Below are 19,144 nucleotides of genomic sequence, written 5' to 3'. Positions count from 1 at the left end.
TAGGAGGTAGGTTGGATCTCTAGCCTCATTAAGTGGTTTAAAGATATGGCGTTAATAGCCTTTTGTTTTATATTTCATTAGGATGAATTTGCAAAAGGCTAAGTCTCTAATTTTCCTATCTGGAAAATAAAATGCTTCTGGGGTGTCTACTAGTATAGTCTTAAAATAAATATCTCTAGGAAATGCTAATAGCAATTTTTTTAACATTCTGAAATCCTTGGATCCAGAATAAAGTTATGTATGCATATCATAGGTTATCATAGGTTTTACTGGTATACAGAATTTATTTTTTAAATGGGAACAGCTTTTGCAGAAGGCAAAATATATCTTTTAAAGAAGGCAGAGTCACACTGGATATGCTCACTTGATTCAACATAATATTTATTGAGTATCTGTTACGTATCAGAGAGGTTTATAGCTACACTGTAATAGAGGAATATTCAAGATGATTACCCATAGATAACAATTAATGTGTCATATGTATCACATGAAATATGCAAAGAACTAATTGGGTATTAAAATAGATGGACATGCAAGACATGAAAATAACAAGGTACATGTATAATTAAGAAGCAATCAACTGTAAAACAGTGATTGGAGCTACTCTGACCATATGGCAGTGAAAACAATGGAAGAAGGAGTGAAGTCCCTGAGGTGTACAGAGACCAGATGGCAGAAATGTGTGGAGCATGGGCCACCTACCTGGGGCAGGGCTTTTCCGTAGGGGAGCTAGAGCCTAGCCTGCAATACCACAGCGGATATTGTTGTAATGACATATATATATAGCACATCCAACCATAGGTGTGGTCTGGTGTCAGCATAGCCACATGCTCACCGTAGGTCTAGGGGATGATTTGGTTGGGACAGAAGGGCAATCAGGAGAAGAGGACGCAAAGGACGTTTGCTCACAGAATGCTTTGTGTTTTCACGGCTGTTCCTAGCGTGGCCATCGATTATTGGAACAAGACAAAATGGAAAGTGGTTGGAGACTGCTGGTACCCAGATGACGTGTGACCAGCCCTGACTGACAGAGAGTATGGATAAAAAACAGAGCTGGCATTGTAGAGGCAGTAACACGAATGGATTCTATGGGTTTGGAACCAATAAAATGAACAGCATCTTAGGTTAAGTGACAGTAAGAAGGTCTCCTCCGTGAAAGCTAGCAGGCCAGGGAGAAATACATGGTTCATAGAAGTAGATAGAGGAGGCCGCACCAGAGAACCGCTGGTTCTTATAACCATAGTGTAGCTGACGCAGAGCAGGAATCGGATCCAGAACTGGGACTCCGCCCACCTTGAAAGACACAAGGAATGGTGGCAGGCTCGTCTCCAGCGGCAGCATCAGAGGGCGACCACTGATGAAGAAAGGGCCTACCTGCAGAAGAGACTAACTGAGTCATAAACACATTATTTTTGAGAAGGCTGGGAAGCATGAAAGCTGAGTGATTAGAGAATGGTCTGAACAGGAAACCACTTATCATATGTTAATAAATACACATCGTTTTCCTAAATTAAACCTTAAAAAGATGGGCTATATTTTCTCCTGATGGCCATGTTTATAAATCAAAGACCCAAATTTATGGAATAAAGAATAAACACTTCGAACTTAAATCTCCAAGTGGAAGTGAGTCACAGTAAATGGTACATTAACCCTTGTCCTTTTTTTCCACATAAAAGCCAATTTTGTCTAAAGGAATGAATTATTTTTTCATTATGCCTGTGGGTGTATTTAGCCACTCTTCCCTTTTACATGCATTGAATTAAACTATATCAGAAAAAATTAAGAAAGTGGGAGAAAGAGAAGAGAGATATCTGACTCCACCAGAACTTACCCATCCTCTCCCTCTCTATTTGATTCTTTATAGGCTGCTGAGCATGTGTTCATGATTTTGCCTTGATATGGGGGCCAGCATTACTTGTCGGGGTTTCCTTTTTTCCCTTGAATCCCAGTTTCTTTCTGAGCCCCAACAGGGCAAGTCCCCACCTGGATTGGCCGATGATTGATTTTCGATTAAAACGCAGGGTGGAGGACAGTGCTACAAGCGAAAATCCTAAGCTCCCAGGCAACATCAGGCCTGCATCTGGCTCTGCAGTTTATTTCTCTCCACAGCCCTTTGGCTGCTCCTCCCGTATCTTTCCTGGTTTACTGTCTTTGCAAATACTGATGCTTCAGCTTTACTTTTCATTTTTCACCTCTTATGAATTAAAACAAATCAGGTTAAGACACAGACTAATCACCGCCTCGGTGATTCTCTTTCCTGAGGCCTTTCCTGCCCTCGTCTCCCTGCCAATGTGGGAGATTCATAAATCTTCAAACTGCCCTGTGCGCTTATGTTTGCATGGAAATGTTCTCTGTTTTTGGGAAGTAGGCAGCTCTGATCAGTGATGGTTGTTTTACTCGAAGAGCTGGTGCAGAGAAGAGAACAGCCCCAGTCACAGCCTGAAGGCAAGTCCTGAGCTGGGGCTGGTTTCCATGTCTCCTGGCTCTGTAGCTTTTCTCTTACTTTTCTGCTACCTCTAGGGAAATCTTGGGCCTCTTTTCTGGGAACCTTGGGAAAAGGGATGATGCCTAGAGGACTAGATTCTTCAGTACCTGCTGCCGGAAGCATCACTACTGCCAGTGGATCCATAAACCAATGATGCAGTTTAGGTTCACACACTTGTGTACATTGTGCCAGTGAGAGATCACAACAAAACCCACAAAATAGGCCATTTGTTTTCTTCAAATCCCAAATGAGACCTTTTTAGAATATACTACCCATCATTCACTAGTCTGCTCATTTAAACCCTTACGCTACCCCAGGCTGCCAAGTGTGGGGCATGCGGCAATAGGCATGATTTAGCGGCTGCCCTCAAAAAACCTCAGTCAGTTGAAAGACCACAAAAAGCATGGCTGTTGAGGATTATTAGTCAGAGGGAAGACACATAGAAGAGTCACTACTGAAAAATTACAGAATGAATGAAGGAAGGAATGACTCCCTCTCCCGGGCGGATTCAAGAAAACTAGCTTAGAAAGTAAGTTTGGTTGGTAATTCAAGCCACCACCCCGAGTTGGTCCAGAGTCTGTAGCACCACATGCTAGATTTCTCTATTCCTTTTCCAGAGCAACACCTGCAATCCTCTCAATAGATCTTCCTGACGCCTCGCCCTCATCGTGGGTAGTGATCCTACAGATTCTGGTGCCCTGTTCCTGGAAACAGGAGAATCGCTGCTGCACATCTGGTTTACAAAAGCCACTGAGCCCTTTCTGCTCCAGTCTAGGATCCAATTAAAACAGAGAACCTGCTATGAAGGTATCCTTTATCCCCTCCCCTACGGGCCTGGATCTTTTTTTAAAATATGAGGTGTACAATGGAACTGGCACATTCCAGAAACAGAAATGGGCACACATTTATTTTTAAATTTTTCCTAGGGAGCCATGTTGCACCCCTCCAGGGGCACCATTAATATGAATTTCTCCTCAGAGTTATAAAACCTGTAACTGATTTCCTAGAAAGGGTCAAGCCCTACCCAGCAGATCTGCTTTTTGTTTATCTGTTTGTTTATTTCCCCCTCTACTTTCTGACTCTGCTATACATTCTGGCTCAGAAACATACGCAAGGATGGTACTTAGATTATTTGGCTTCTGTTTCCTAATCTACACAATGTAACTGTATAATTACAGCTACTTGTACACGTGCGTGTGCAATGATGCAAAGGCCTGGAAGAAATATTGGAGCTGCTCTCTAGAAGATTTCCAGAAATGAGAGGACCCAGATTCTTCTAGGAGGGTCCAAAGCTAAGATAGACCCACTGAAAAGCAGAACCCAAAGACGGCATGTTACCGGGGATGGGGATGGGAATGGGGTGAGGGCTGTGCTCTGTACAGTCAGGCACCAGACCTCTTTAGACATTTTTTTCCTTCCTCCTCTGGCCCTGGGAGTTCTAGGCTCCGAAGACAGAGCAGGATGAGTCAGTGACTTCAGGATGAGCAGAGTGAGAATCAACCTTCAAATGCACAATCAGATCTTGACGGTGTTTAGGAGTGAGTGTGATGACAGCAGATTTTACCAGCCGCTGTGAGAGCACAGAGGAGGGTTTTTTAGGATGAGCCATGAACTTTTGATCTCTATAACCCCAGCATCACGTGTAGTACTGACATGTAAGTGATAAAGAAGTGCTTCTTGAATCTGAATATCAAATGCCATCGTAGCAATAATGCTTTGTTTGGTTCTGTGCAGAGCAGACAATACTAATGAAGAGTCCCCACTTGACATTACTCTAGAATGGAGCCCTGGAAGCCTGGCTTGGCTCTCAGCAAGGTTTAAAACCCAGGAGAAGCTGACTTGCTAGGGACTGCATTGGATAAGTTCCGTCTGGTCTGGCTTGGCCACTGTGTCACTTTAGACACATGTGTTACTTGAAGGAAGAGAGGGGAGGTGATGACTTTGCCCATCGTACAAGTGGGCAATTGGGTTCACCACTCAAAGGGTCGTTGGATAGTTTTTACACATGCCTCCAGCCCAGCTTGAGTCTAATTACAACGTGATGCCCTGGACCCAATGGTCCTTAGGGTATGATGAAGGTAAACACCTATGTTCGTTGATTCAGCACACTTAAGGATGCTTCTCGTCCTGATAGATCTGCACAGCTTAAGTACTCAGTTTTTATACTGGAGCTGGAACTGTGGGTATTCTGTGTGCTTATTTTGCTTCTCCTGCCAATTAGATGCTCTGTTGACAGTTTCCCTTGTTTTCCATCCCCATGCTCTTACAGAATGTTGAGTGCAGGTAACTGTTCAATACGCATTTCTTGAGCAGAAATTAAAATACTTTATGTCTGTCAATAAAAAGAAGTGAAGGGGGCAACTGTTATTTATAACAAATTTGCCTCATTTGATAAATAACGTCTTTCAAAATTTCCATGGAGATAATGAAAGGAGCCCTTCGGACTGAAACCTGGTATCCAGTTTTGGAGGAATAAGGGAAAAATGCACCTGCAAATGCCATTTTGCGGTCCATAGTGGAATTGCTGGGACAATGTTATCAGAGGCGTGTAAACATTTAGTCATTCACCTAACTAGCTTTTTTTGTACTGAGCTCGGTTTCACTACAAAATAGATAGAATAATAAACGAATATTAATTAGCACAGAATTGTTAGGATAGAATAGTAAACAATTATTACATGCTTTCACAGAATTTATATTCAAATCAGAGGATCGGATAATAAATAATTTAAATAATTACATAGTGGGCTAAGATAGGGAGGAAATAAAATACATATGTTGAAAGAAAATTATAAGGGGCAAGATCTAGCTGAGATACACAGGTTAAAAAACACTATTCACTGATAAGTTGGTATTAGTTGAGACCTAAAGAGTGATGAAAAGGAGACAGAATGTCCCAGCAAGAACACTGTGGGAAAGTGAGGTGATTAAGAACAAAGCTCCAAGACAGGTAACAGATTGATATGTTTGGAAGTAAAGACTAGAAGGGGTGAGGAGTTCCCGCCGTTGCACAGAGGAAATGAATCCAGCTAGGAACCATGAGGTTGTGGGTTCGATCCCTGGCCTCGCTCAGTGGGTTAAGGATCTGGTATTGCCACGAGCTGTGGTGTAGGTCACAGATGCAGCTCAGATCTGGTGTTGCTGTGGCTCAGGTGTAGGCTGAGGGCAATAGCTCCGATTAGACCCCTAGCCTGGGAACCTCCGTAAGCTGTGAGTGCAGCCCTAAAAAGACAAAAGACAAAAAAAAAAAAAAAAGACTAGAAGGGGTGAATCAAAGAAAAAGGTAACAATATACCAAATTAGGTATAAATAAAATATGCTACTGAGCCATAATAGGAAATGAACTTCTCACATATGCAGTCCTATGAATGAATCTGAAAAGCTTTACACTGAGCAAGATGCTAGACTCAAGTTCTAGTTAGATCAGGATTTGCCAGCTTGGGATAGAGGAGTGTGTTTGACTATAAAGAGACAGCAAAAATCTTTATGAAGCGATGGAAATATTCTACGTCCTTTTTTTTTTTTTTTTTTTTGTCTTTTCTGGGGCCGCTCCGGTGGCATATGGAGGTTCCCAGGCTAGGGGTCCAATTGGAGCTGTAGCCACCGGACTATGCCAGAGCCACAGCAACGCGGGATCCGGGCCGCATCTGCGACCTACACCACAGCTCACGGCAACACCGGATCCTTAACCCACTGAGCAAGGCCAGGGATTGAACCCGCACCCTCATGGTTCCTAGTCGGATTTGTTAACCACTGAGCCACGATGAGAACTCCCGGAAATATTCTGTATCTTAATTGGGTGGGAGCCAGACAGATATTTATGTGTCAGAACTCATTAAACTATGTATTAAAATGTTTGCATTTTATTGGGTCACGAGTTAAATAGACATAAAGCTAATTTTAAGAATTAAAAAAGAGGGGAGTTCCTATTGTGGCACATGGGTCAAGAATCCGACTGCAGTAGCTCAGGTCCCTGTGGAGGCTCAGGTTTGATCCTTGGATCAAAGGATCCATCTTTGTTGCAGCTACGGCATGGTCGCAGCTGTAGCTTGGATTAAGTCTCTGGCCTGGGATTTTCCATATGCCTTGTGTTTGGCCATAAAACAACAACAATAACAAAAAGTAAAAGAGAGGGACTATTATTAAGTAATTTCCTAATAAGAGGGTCCTGGTTCCTTACAGTGGTAAAATTTGGAAATTATGAAAATGCTCCTTCAGGATACCTATTCATTTCTGGGGGCACTTTTAGCCTCTAATAGCTGTTACTTCTTGAAAGAAAGCCTATTCGTGATTCCTCTTAAGCATTCATCTGATGTTAGTTTTAATAACGTAAGAGTCTGAATTCTAGAACCTTCTTCACTATTGGCAAAAGAATGGTTGGTGAGTGAGGATCAACATACAAATGCAGTGATTGTGATAGACCTGTTTATTTCCTTGGTTTCGGGGATGGTATCACAGGTGCATACATAGGTCCCACTCATCAAAAGGCATTAAATACATGCAACTTATTTGCATGTTAAATAAACTCCATAACGTTGAAAAAATATGAGAACAATAAAGGAAATGCAGTTTTCTAAAATAGGTTAAAATTTTAATTTTAAAGGAAATTGAATATTAACACATAATCAAATGTCTAGTGACTTCCTTACTTCCTTTAAGCATACAACGTAGTTATCTTTAGAACAGGCTCTTCTTCCTCTTCTTCAAAACTCCTCCATTTGAAATCTGCTGACATCAGGGAATTGGCAAATACTGGCAGGAGAAACCATCATTTAGCGCGCCTAATTCTCACTCTTAGCAGTCTCAATAAATTGTGACTCTAGCAGCAACTTTACATCTTGAAACTTTTCTGGAACTTAATCTATTCAAATTCCTCATGCTCTCAAATCACCCAGCCCACTCCCCTAGGCTTTGGTAGTGCATTAACCTCTTCTGTACACTTTTGTTGCTATTTTGATGATTTTTTCTCATAATGACATCAAACGTCTTTAATCAAGGATAATTTTTAAAAATACACAAAGATGCAAAATATAATTAAAATATGGAGTTCCTGTCATGGCTCAGTGGTTAACAAAACTGACTAGTGTCCATGAGGACGAGAGTTTGATCCCTGGCCTCGCTCAGTGGGTTAAGGATCTGGCTTTGCTGTGAGCTGTGGTGTAGGTCGCAGAAACAGCTCAGGCTCAGATCCTGTGTTGCCATGGCTGTGGCATAAGCCAGCAGCTGTAGCTCCATTTAGACCCCTAGCCTGGGAACTTCCTTATGCTGTAGGTACAGCCCTAAAAAGACCAACCCCCCCCCCAAAGATAATTAAAATATGACAAATCTCACTACTATTATTATTAGATATTTTTAGCATTTGGATGTGTTTCCCAAATTTTTTTTTTTGTCTTTTGTCGTTGTTGTTGCTATTTCTTGGGCCGCTCCCGCGGCATATGGAGGTTCCCAGGCTAGGGGTTGAATCGGAGCTGGAGCCACCGGCCTACGCCAGAGCCACAGCAGTGCGGGATCCGAGCCGCGTCTGCAACCTACACCACAGCTCACGACAACGCCGGATCGTCAACCCACTGAGCAAGGGCAGGGACCGAACCCGCAACCTCATGGTTCCTAGTCGGATTCGTTAACCACTGCGCCACGACGGGAACTCCTGTTTCCCAAATTTTTTGAATGCATATATATTCCTTTTTAGACTTGGCATCAGCTCTATGGGCAATTTTTAAAATTTCACACTGTATCTTGACATTTTGCTGTCTTTAGATACTTTTTGCAAATACAGTAGTTAAAGGACACATGATATTCAATTGCTCATTACTTTATCTGGTTTTATATAGATCAAAAGTTGAATGTTTTCTTGTTTTTGTTTTTATAAACAATGAATCTGTACATGTCTTTATACATTTTCCCTAAAATTCTATTTCTATAAAGAGATTCTGTTGCGAGACATGTTTTTATAATATTTTCTTAGCCTCTTTGCTGAAAACTCCATCTTGTCCTTCTTTACTTTGTCCCGTCTTCCTGCCTGAGAAACAGTCACGTTGATGGTAAATGACTTAAGTTTAGGAACAAAGACCCAAAGGCATGCAGTTTGCGGAAGCACAGTGAGGATTCTCTGAAAGGCTATGCATAGATAGGTAACTCAAATGCTAATGATTCTTAAATGCCTAAAGTTTAGAGTAAAAGTTTAACCAGCTACCAGCTAAGTGACTTTTAAAGTAATAAAAGAACTTATAAAATAATAAAAAAAAAAAACCTATATCCTGCACCTACAACCCCCTTTTCACTTGGCGTCATCCTCAAGAGCACAATAAAAGCAGTGTGGTTTCTTGAGGCAGCGCTCTTGGTCCCTGAGACCTTGAGTTCCCCGGTTCCCACCTTTACTTAAGATAAATGTCTCTGTGTGTCTTGTTTTTTGTTAACTTTTTTTTCCTTAAGTTCCATAGCACCCGTTCTTCAGCCCCATCCTGCTGAGCTGGTCTCGGCAAGATTCTAAAATGAGGAACATGTATGTACTTCTAAACTGTTTTAATGGAAATTTCTAAACTCCTTTATAGCAAGATATAGGAACTTAGACTTCTACCAAAAATGTAAAAATACTTTTCATTTTAGTGCTCTTGGAAGATGATATTATTTTCAGATCTTCAATAATTTGCTAGGGAAGGATGGCTTTTACTGTTTTCTTGTGATGATTAACGTGGGTCAACCTTGTGTCCGTTGTCAATCACTTCTCTGAGAGAATACTCGGCATCCTGAAAATTGTTACTCTTGCTTCAGGGAAGTTGCTGACCTCTGAGCCAGTTATTCACGGGGACGACTTTGGGACAATATGTGGCAGCCTGGCAAACTTTCCCCGGATCAGCAGGGCAGGTCGGGTGGCTGGAACCCTGCTCTGCTTGACTCAGAAGTCTTTCCCGCAGCATCCGTGAATAACCCTGTCCCTGATCTGTTTGGTTCTAAGGCCGTAGATGATGGGGTTGAGCATGGGGGGTACAAGTAGGTAGAGATTTGCCAACATTACGTGTAGCACTCGGGGCACATGACGTCCAAAGCGGTGGGTGAAGAAAGTAAACAGGCCTGGGATATAAAAAGCCAAGATGACACAGATATGGGAAGCACATGTGCCCAAAGCCTTGAGCCGGGCTTCCCTGGAGGGCAACCCCAGCACAGTTCTCAGAATCATCACATAGGACACAATGATGACCGTCAGGTCAAAGCCGACCACAGACAAGGCTGCAAAGAGCCCATACACACGATTTCCTCTAGTATCGGCACACACCAACTTGAGCACAGCCATGTGCTCACAGTACGACTGTGGAATGATCTTAGTGGGGCAGAAGGGCATCCTGGCGACCAGGAAGCAGAAAGGACTCACCCACAGCAGCCCTCTTACCATCACAACTGCCCCCAGTTTCCCCACTACAGTCGGGGTCAGGATACTAGAATAACGGAGCGGCATGCAGACGGCCACATAACGGTCCAAGGCCATGGTCATGAGCACCCCAGACTCCCCGGAAGAAAAGGCGTGAATAAAGAACATCTGGATGAGGCAGGCGTGATGTTCAATCTCATGAGCGTGAAACCAGAGTACGGCCAGCATTTTCGGTTGGGTGGAAGTGGAGAGAACCAGGTCAGTGATGGCCAGCATGGCCAGAAAGAGGTACATGGGCTCGTGCAAGGTGGGATCAGTTTGGATTATAAAAAGGACAGTGATGTTGCCAACTACAGCTACCACATACATGGCACAGAATGGAAAGGCAACCCAGAACTGGGAATTCTCGAATCCTGGGATCCCGAGCAGGATGAAGGACACGGGGTGAGAAGAGCTATTCCCTGAAGTCAGCATCGCGGGACAGTTCATTTTTCTCCATTGGGAAGGCAAATCTACTCTCTGTAAGTGATAACAATAAAACAAATTATTATTGTGGATAATCTTTTGGGTAGAACAATTGAATGAGATGGCTGCGGGGTTTGATGGTAACCAGAATAATTTCAACTCCTTTAATACATAAAATTTGGCAATATAAAATGATGCTACTCATTACTCTTTATCCATATGTCCTTGGAAATGGGTTCAGAACATACTAGCTTCAAGTGTAATATTTCATAATAATCGATATTTTTGGGAAGTAGAATCTGCTAAAGGGAAACTATCTTGAAAAATAATCTCATAGTTATTCTTTCCCTCTGTTCTATTATTCCTATGGAACCTGATGCCATCACTCTCACTCATTATGTGGAAATAGTTATGCCCATCCGTTCAATCCATGTTGCTCAAACCTGCAGCGATCAAGACTGAAATGGGCTGGGGATCTTTCAGGGAAATGCAGAAGCTTCTTACTCTGGGGTGTCTAAGACTAAGGCAAAGAACAATAATGCTAGAGCAGGGTGGGGTTCAGGGGGGACAGTGTATGGAAGCAGTTCTCCTACTGTGAGCTGGAGTTTGGCACTTGCCATCAGGCTCTTCATGGATTAAATCATGAGCCACTGCACGTGCCACTGCACGTGCCACCTGCAACACCCCCTGAGCGGAGCTCAGGGTGGAGACCTGGAGCGAGGCCCTGTGTGCTCTGGGAAAACTGGCACAACAGGTCCTCAGATAGTCAGATAGTTTTAGGAGAAGATTTTATGAACCCAATTCTTACATCTCCGTGAATCTAATAAACCATTAAAATCCTTCGTGGTGATGTCTGCTTCTCATGACGGTAGCAACCTTCATGAGACCAGCAGCAAACATCTGTAGAATGTGTGTATGGCTGCATGCAGCTCCCCTTCACCTGTACCACAGGTATACCAAACAAAAGATGTCACAGTCATCAGCGCCTGCAGCCACCTCCAAGGGTGAGCCATGGAGCCCTGAGGGAACTCGGGAAGGTAACAAAGAATACTGCCGTCTAGCAGCCCATCACACTGCGGCCACTCCTAACAGTGAGCCTGAGGGAACTCAGGCTGTGAAAACACAGGACACTGGTCCCAGAGGGCTGACGTCCATATCACAGGAATGGTTTCAGGGAGCCCAGACCTTTGCACCTTCCCACAGATATGCACCAAATGCCTCTATCTGGTTTTCTGTTCTTAGCAGTAATCTTTTGTTCATTCCTGCCCTCTGTTGCAAAACTCCTACAAATCCTAACTTCCCCATCACCTCCTCAGAGCACTTTTCTCAGGGCTACCTGAGATGCTGCCTGCGGGGCTTAAGCACTCCTTTTGCCCCAAATAAAAGCTGTGCGCTTTTTTTTTTTTTTTTTTTTAAAAACTACTTTTCCTAGAGTTTCCCTGGAGGGCACAGTTCAAGCAGCAAACCTTCTTCCTGTCTCAGGAGGAAGCTTAGCAATCGTAGGTCTCTGGACCTGGAGCCTCCAGTGAGTCAGGATGCTTTGCTCAGTGCACACTTGGCCTCCCGGCTCCTTGAAGACTTGGAGCACAGCCGCTCCGGGGACTTGCAGAGACAACGGAGGCTCAGGGACCCACTCACTGTGAGCTCAGCTTGGTCTCTCACCAGTTCCAACAGGACCATCAGTGGCTTTAAATGGCTTCTGGAATTCAGCTTTTAACAGAGACTAATCTCCAGAGCCTTTTTAAAAACCTATTCAAGTCAAGCCTTTCCCTTCCCCCAAGCATTAATTCTCTCTGCCCTGTAGGTCCCAGTGGCTCACACTCGCAAGAGCTTCCTCTGGGACTAGAGACTAAAGCTGGGAGCTTTAACCCCTTAGTTCCCTCTCTCCTCTGTACACACAAATCCAAAGGCATGGGATTTGACTGCAGGCAAGAGAATATGAGTTGTTGAGTCTGCCTGTATGCATGTATTTTGTTGTCAGTCAGAGTATGTATATTTATAGTTGAAGGGATATTTTGTACGACGTGAAAGTGTGAATTTATCATGTATGTTGATGTGTATATCTGAGAAATTAATAAGTGTGTGTGTAAAGGACTCAGTTTGCCTGCGACTCTGCATGTGTATAGTCTTGCATATATGTGCAAGTATGAATAAGCATTTGCATGAAGTATACATGTTTCGAGTGGTGGCAGGGCTCTGTGAGAACAAGGTCACCAGGACATAGGGACAAAAAAAGTCACGGCCACCCCCATAAGCAGAGAATGTCGCCTGCCATTAAGCCATCAAGCCATGAGCCCCATCTCCCACCCCTCCCGCCCAGGATACACTCTGCCCTCTGGCATGATACACCCTGAGGGGGATTCAGGAGGGAGAAAAATAGGATCCTGGCCCCAGATAGTTTTCAACGAGCCAGATTCTTGCATCTTCCCATACAAAGGCACTAAATTCATTAACCTGAGATGTCTCTGAGTGTGTGTGTGTGTGTGAGTGTGTGTGTGTGTGTGTGTGATTAGTAGTGAGCTTTTGATGTTTCACTATTTTTTTTTTCAGCAAAAACTCCTATTTAACCTGGCTCCTCCCTCACCCCTTTGGAACAGTTCCTCAGAGCTGAGAGGCTGTGTCCAGGTTGATAGTCCCCAGTAGGGTCACCCAATAAATAGGAGAAATGACAGCATTGTACCCCCCATTCATATGTTGATATTCTACCTGCCCCCCACCTCGGAACATGACCTCACTTGGAAATAGCTTCACTGTAGCTGTAGTTAGTTAAGATGCAGTTATACTGAAGTAGAGTCGGTTCCTAATCCAGTATGACTGGTGTCCTTATAAAAGGAATATTTGGACAGAGACATGCGCCCAGGAAATGCCATGTAGACATGAAAGCACAGATCAAGGTAATGCATTTACAAGGTAATGCATTTACAAGCCATGATTTCAAGCGAACCACCAGCAGCTGAGAGAGACGCCAGGGAGAGATCCTCCCTCACAGCCCTGCTGATTGATACCTTCCCCTTGGACTTCTAAGCTCCAAAACTATGACACAATACATTTCTGTTATTCAATCCACTCAATGGACCTTGGTTATGGAAGTATAACCTAGCAGGACCCTGTGCTATGGGGCCGTCCCAGAACAGACCTCCACACATGTCTTCTACCTGCCTGTTTCTGTAGAAAAGCTTTAGTCAAAGAGTAAGTCCAATCAGAGAAATTAGAAAATGCAGAAAGAAAAATAAACAACAACAAAAACAAATCACGCAAGACAGATACTAGTTTAGACATTCAACAAAGTCAAGGGCCTTTTGTTCATCCCCAAGGACTGCAGATAATTCTGAGCCCTCGGAGCTGTTCTGCAGGAGCTGAAAGCCCCCCCAGGTGGGAGAGTTAACTCTGTGCTGCTCCCAAGCGCGCAGACCCCGACCTTTTGGAACCAGAGAGTTGACGGTGCTGACTCCCAACTACCTCTCCACCCACAATCAGGAAAATGTCCTGCTTGTATCCTGCTCCTTAAACACTCCAAGACCCCTCACTACCCCCGCCTCGGGGCCACAGTCCTTGAGGTACTAGCTTGCTGTGTTCCCTCTTTGCCTGGCAAAACAGTAAAGTTATTCTTTGCACTTCCTCCAAAACCCTGTCTCTGCACTTCTATTCAGTAGCGGTGTACCGAGGCAGCTGAGATTTCAGCAACTATAGCCCTAGAAAACCAACACAACAACAAATCCATTTTTATCCATTATTCTAAATCATCATTTATGAATAATTCACTTAATATGAGCCAGTGGATTTTTAACTGCAGCTCTAAAGAAATTGCGTATCTAGATAGGAGTGCTTTAGAACACATTTGCCTAAGGATAGATCAATACATTATGGAAAAGATTATAGGGAAATCCGAAATAGCCCCAAACACAATTAATTGACTCTCAAAGAGAAATCAATGCACTTTAGTGACAGAAAAATATCTTTATAGTAGTGGAACAACTGGATATCTGGGTGAAAAACAAAATAAACCTCAATTCCTACCTCAGTGTAAAACATCTTTATTAGAGATGTAATATAGACCTAAATTTTTAAGCTAAAACTAGAAAGACTCTAAAAGAAACATAAATAGGATAATGTTGTCATGAATTTGTGGAGAGCAAAGATTTCTCAGATAGGACACAAAAGGGATTTTAAAAGAAAAAAAAATCAACATTGGAACTTCATCAATATAAAACCTAATCTACTTCAAAAGACATGAAGGTGAAAAGGCAAACCACAGATGAAAATATATTCACAGTGCATATATCTGACAAACAAAATCCCCAATAGCAAGATAAATAACTCATTAAGCTCATGATTTAATTGTGCACATCACAAACAGAAGCAAATGAATATCTAACACACATATGAAAAGATGCTCAAAACTATTATTCATTGGGGAAATGAAAATTTAAACCACAATGAGATACCAATGCGAAGTCATTAGAATAACTAAAAGGAAATACATTGACAACACTAAGTACTGGCAAAAAATGTGGGGGAGATGGGGCATTCCCACAACCGAGTAAAAGCACATCAGGAGTCTTTCTGGCAATTTCTAACAAAGTTAGCCATCTTTTTGACCAGGCAGTTCCACTTCAAGTTGGATACTCCAAATTAATGGTTTATATTTACATCAAGAATGTCAGAGTGTTATAACACTGTAAATCAAACGTATTTCAACTTTAAAAATATTTAGAGAATATTTATAGTAGTTGTGTTACAGCAGGCAGATAGCTAGGTATGAGCAGAGAAAGGGGACCATTGGGCCAGATGGCAGGAAACCACACATCAGGCAAACAGAGGGGTCCATGGGCAGACAAAAGCCAGAACCTCCAGACTGATCAGAAAACACACATTTTGGGGTGATAAGGGCCCTGGAGGCAAACAAAGAACGGAGGAAAAGACTGGAAGTCTCCAGCATCTGAATGTAACCTGTTGCTCATTATATCCTCATTACAATAAAATTATACCAAATTTAGCTATGCAGATAAGAAGTACCCATCATGAACCCATGCCATGACGCTTCTGATCAAAAGGTAAATAAGGAAAACAATCCCTCCTCCCTTTGGGAAGGTGGAGCTGGAATGAATGTTAAGGAATAAGATGCCCAAACCTTCCTTCCCAGTGAATAGTCTGCCCATGCAATTAGATGCCCCTTACAACCAATGTGCCAAAAAAACAAAGGGCAGCTGCTTGCCTCTCTGCCCGCCTCCCTTTAAGAGGTGTGTTTCAGGAGTTCCCGTTGTGTCTCAGCAGGTGAAGAACCCAACTAGTATCCATGAGGATGCAGGTTTGATGCCTGGCCTCGCTCAGTTAAGGATCTGGCACTGCCGCAAGCTGTGGTGTAGGTCACGGACAGGGCTCAGATCGTGTGTCACTGTGGCTGTACTGTAGGCCAATAGCTGCAGTGCCAATTCAACCCCTAACCTGGGAACTTCAATATACCTCAGATGCAGCAGCCCTAAAAAGAAAAAAAAAAAAAGAAAAGAAAGAAAAAGAAAAAAAAAGTTAAAAAAAGAGGTGTATTTATACTTAAAATAAATCCTCACTTTTCTTTCTCAATTTCCATCTCTGAATTCCTTCTGTAAGGAAATAGGAGCTGTATACATAACAGTCAAAATGTGGAAACCCAAACACCTGTCAATTGGAAATTAGACAAATTTTGCAACACTTAGCCAATAAAATCCTATTCAGTAAAGAATGAAAAAAATAAAGTACTATGACAAAAATAATTTTGTGGAAATAATATTGTGGAATTTTGAAGTGGCAAAATAGAGAGCAGAGCCTAACGCTCTAAATAGGGAAAAGACCACTTACTAAGGAAAGTTAAAAAGTGAGTTTTAGTCTCTTCAGGCCCAGGAACGAGTAGGTGAAATTTGTTTAATATTTTCTACCTGCCAGGTTGTACCCTAAAGATTTTAAAACTATATGGTTATGCATTTGGTACAACAACCCAATGAAAGCAATACGCTTATTTTGCAGATAGAGATACTAAGGCACAGAGAGGTTAGTTTTACAGTATAGACGTGCAGAGCCAGAATTTTCTCTCCAGTCTTCTTTACTATATTAAGGTAAATCTTAAAATGTTCTGAGAAAATTATTTAAAAATTACATACATAGCTGATCTATTAATAAAGTATAAGAGAAAAAAAAATTTTTAGCTAGACAGGAACACAGAAAGTTTATCATTTATGCATCACATCCATTTATTCTGAATATAACTGGATTATGTGCTCCAGCAAAAGGAAAGAGATATCCCATAAAGTCCAGCAGTTGATAACAGTCAATAACCAAGCAGAAATTACTCAGGGATGCCATGTAAAGGAATTTCAGGAAGGCAGAATGAATTAGAGCCTTGCCCGATGTCTGGCCTCAGAGCAGAGGTGCTGGCAGGAATTTGGCACTCGGGCCCCACCCCAGACCTCATGAATCAGAATTTCCTTTTCACAAGATTTTAAGGATATTGCACGCTCATTGAATTTTGAAGCATTTAGTTACTGGTTTGAATAAACAGCAGTAAGTCATGAGTGAAATGACCTCAAGAGCTTGTCCCCAATAGTGGGCAAAATGGGAAGATAATTTGATGGGAAGATAATTTGAATTCCAGAAAAATCCAAAAGTTATCCCGGAACCCCATGGTCCAGTGTAAATTAAACAGAAATTTGACATAAATATGGGCGACTGCATCAGTGTAAAAGGAAAGAATTGACTTCTTTTGAATGGATGCCTCCTCTTTTACGTGTTTAGTGATATAGAAAAAGACACGTCATCCTTTTTTTTCCAGGCGCACCATGCATTCCAGATTCTGTGTTGAATAATGCTTATCTAATCATAGGTCAATCAAAATTTATTTGCTTTAAAGTTCAAATATGTTATACTTAACCATAGCCGTGAGACCATATGTAAATTTATATACTTATTCAGGGAAATATGCTCCGGGTTTCAAAATTTGGGACTGGAGAAAGGACAGAAGTATAAGGGCATTTCTTGACTGATCCTGCATAGCAATAAATAGAATCTAAAGTTTAAGGAGGAAAAAAAGTGCTTACACTCATGAAAAATTTTAAAAGAGTAAAATGATTAAAATGACAGCAAACGTGTCACTTAGACCTGATTCAATCTGGTGTGGTGGCACTCTTGGGAAAGCCCAGTCTGCCCATCTAGGAGGGCTGTTCCCCTCTGATTAAACTCTCTCCAAGCCCCAAGGGTCTCCTGGCAGCAGGGCTGAGTCACCTGCTGGGCTCCACGGAAAGCCAGGTCCAAGAGCCACCCAACTACATACTTGGCTGGCCAGCCGGGCAAAGGGCAGCTGTCCCTGTGTTGGGAGCCAGGTAGGACGCTAGGACTGGAGAGCAGAGCAAGAAGAGGGACTGTTGAGTGCTCACCTGGAGGGTAAGGCACAGAGCAGAAGGGATGGCGGGAGAGGAGGCAAGGACTGCAAATCGGAGGTAGGAGAGTAGAGGATCCAGAAGAGAGGGGTTCAAAGCGACAGGCTCAAGCTGAAGCTTGTGGGAATGATGTGAAACCTAGCAAGGAAGTTGCAAACCAATATTTCTCTACAGGAGAAAACATCAGAGTCTGTTACTTCAAGGAAATGGAGTGAATTGTTGTAATACACAATCTAGTTGAAAGCAGATGCAGCAGTGTCTTTGGTCTTGGCCTCCTCATGCCCACATGGTACACTGTTCCTCTTACTTGGTTACACGTATCTTTTGTAATCAGCAGTACTGAAGTTTGATGTCGTGCCCTGTATCAATGTTTTATGTAACTGATTTCATTTCATCTTAAGAAGACAATCCCTTAAAAAACCCATAAATGCATTCCCCTCGTTTATTCTAATATTAATTATTACAGCATTTTTGCCTTGAAATTCTTAATCCAAATTCTTAATCCCTGTGTGAAATAGGGATCCTTTTATTTTTATGTATTTATTTTTACACTCTGCTGTTTTTATTTTTTATTTTATTTTTGTTAGAGTCTAGTTGATTTACAGTGTTGTGTCGATGTCTGCTGTACAGCATGGTGACCCAGTCATGCCTACATGCACGTTCTTTTTCTCATGCCATCGTCCATCACGGTCCTGCCAAGACACTGTGCATAGTTCCCTGTGCTGTACAGGAGGACCTCATCGCCTATCCATTGCAAGTAGAATAGTTTGCATCTACCAACTCGCAACTCCCCATCCATCCCACTTCCTTTCATATTTTTATAAATTGTTAACCAATTGACCAAGCATTACTTAGCACATATCAAATTTTTTGCAGTGATATAAGATGCCATTGCCATTACATTCTTTATCCTCGTTTATCCATTTTTTTGGAAATATTACTTTTCTGGGTATATGTATATGCTTGACTATTATATTTTGTTAATTATAATAGACTTCCATTAAATTTTGACTAACCCTTTTGTTGTTTTCAATGTATATATACTGGATATATTTGCATGTTTATCATACCCAATATATTTTAGAATCCATCTGTCAGTATCCATTAAAAACTTGTATGTTACTGATTCAAAATGCTTTGAATTTATGGGAGTGTTAATGGGACAAGTCACGTCTTTTCACTATTAAATATTCATCCCTATTTTCGGGAAAGGAATAAGGGCTTTATTTCCATTCTTTAGTAAATTTTTATAGTCCGCCCCATCCCTGCCAAACACAAACTTTTGTTATAGCAATACAGTTTATAGTTTTCTGGCTATTATACATAAATCTTTACTTTTATAAAATTTCCTCAGTGGTTAATTTTGGTCAACAGAAAAAAGCTACTAATTTGTAATATTGATCTTCAATGCAATCACTTTGG

At 42.0% G+C, this 19,144-nt stretch overlaps 1 protein-coding gene across 1 annotated transcript; it reads right to left on the bottom strand.

Moving 5' to 3' along the window:
- Positions 1 to 9,380: 9,380 nt before the first annotated feature.
- Positions 9,381 to 10,325, bottom strand: LOC125111455 (olfactory receptor 52R1). Its single transcript, XM_047753395.1, has one exon. It carries the CDS (start codon positions 10,323 to 10,325, stop codon positions 9,381 to 9,383), a length of 945 nt encoding a protein of 314 aa, XP_047609351.1.
- Positions 10,326 to 19,144: the final 8,819 nt, after the last annotated feature.

The sequence above is a fragment of the Phacochoerus africanus genome, chromosome 11, assembly GCF_016906955.1.
Source record: "Phacochoerus africanus isolate WHEZ1 chromosome 11, ROS_Pafr_v1, whole genome shotgun sequence".
Classification (NCBI taxonomy): Eukaryota; Metazoa; Chordata; class Mammalia; order Artiodactyla; family Suidae; genus Phacochoerus; species Phacochoerus africanus.
This window is presented reverse-complemented; position numbering and strand designations above follow the sequence as displayed.

Coding starts and splice junctions, on each gene's coding strand:
- LOC125111455 (XM_047753395.1), bottom strand. CDS start 10,325: ATGCTGACTTCAGGGAATAGCTCTTCTCACCCCGTGTCCTTCATCCTG.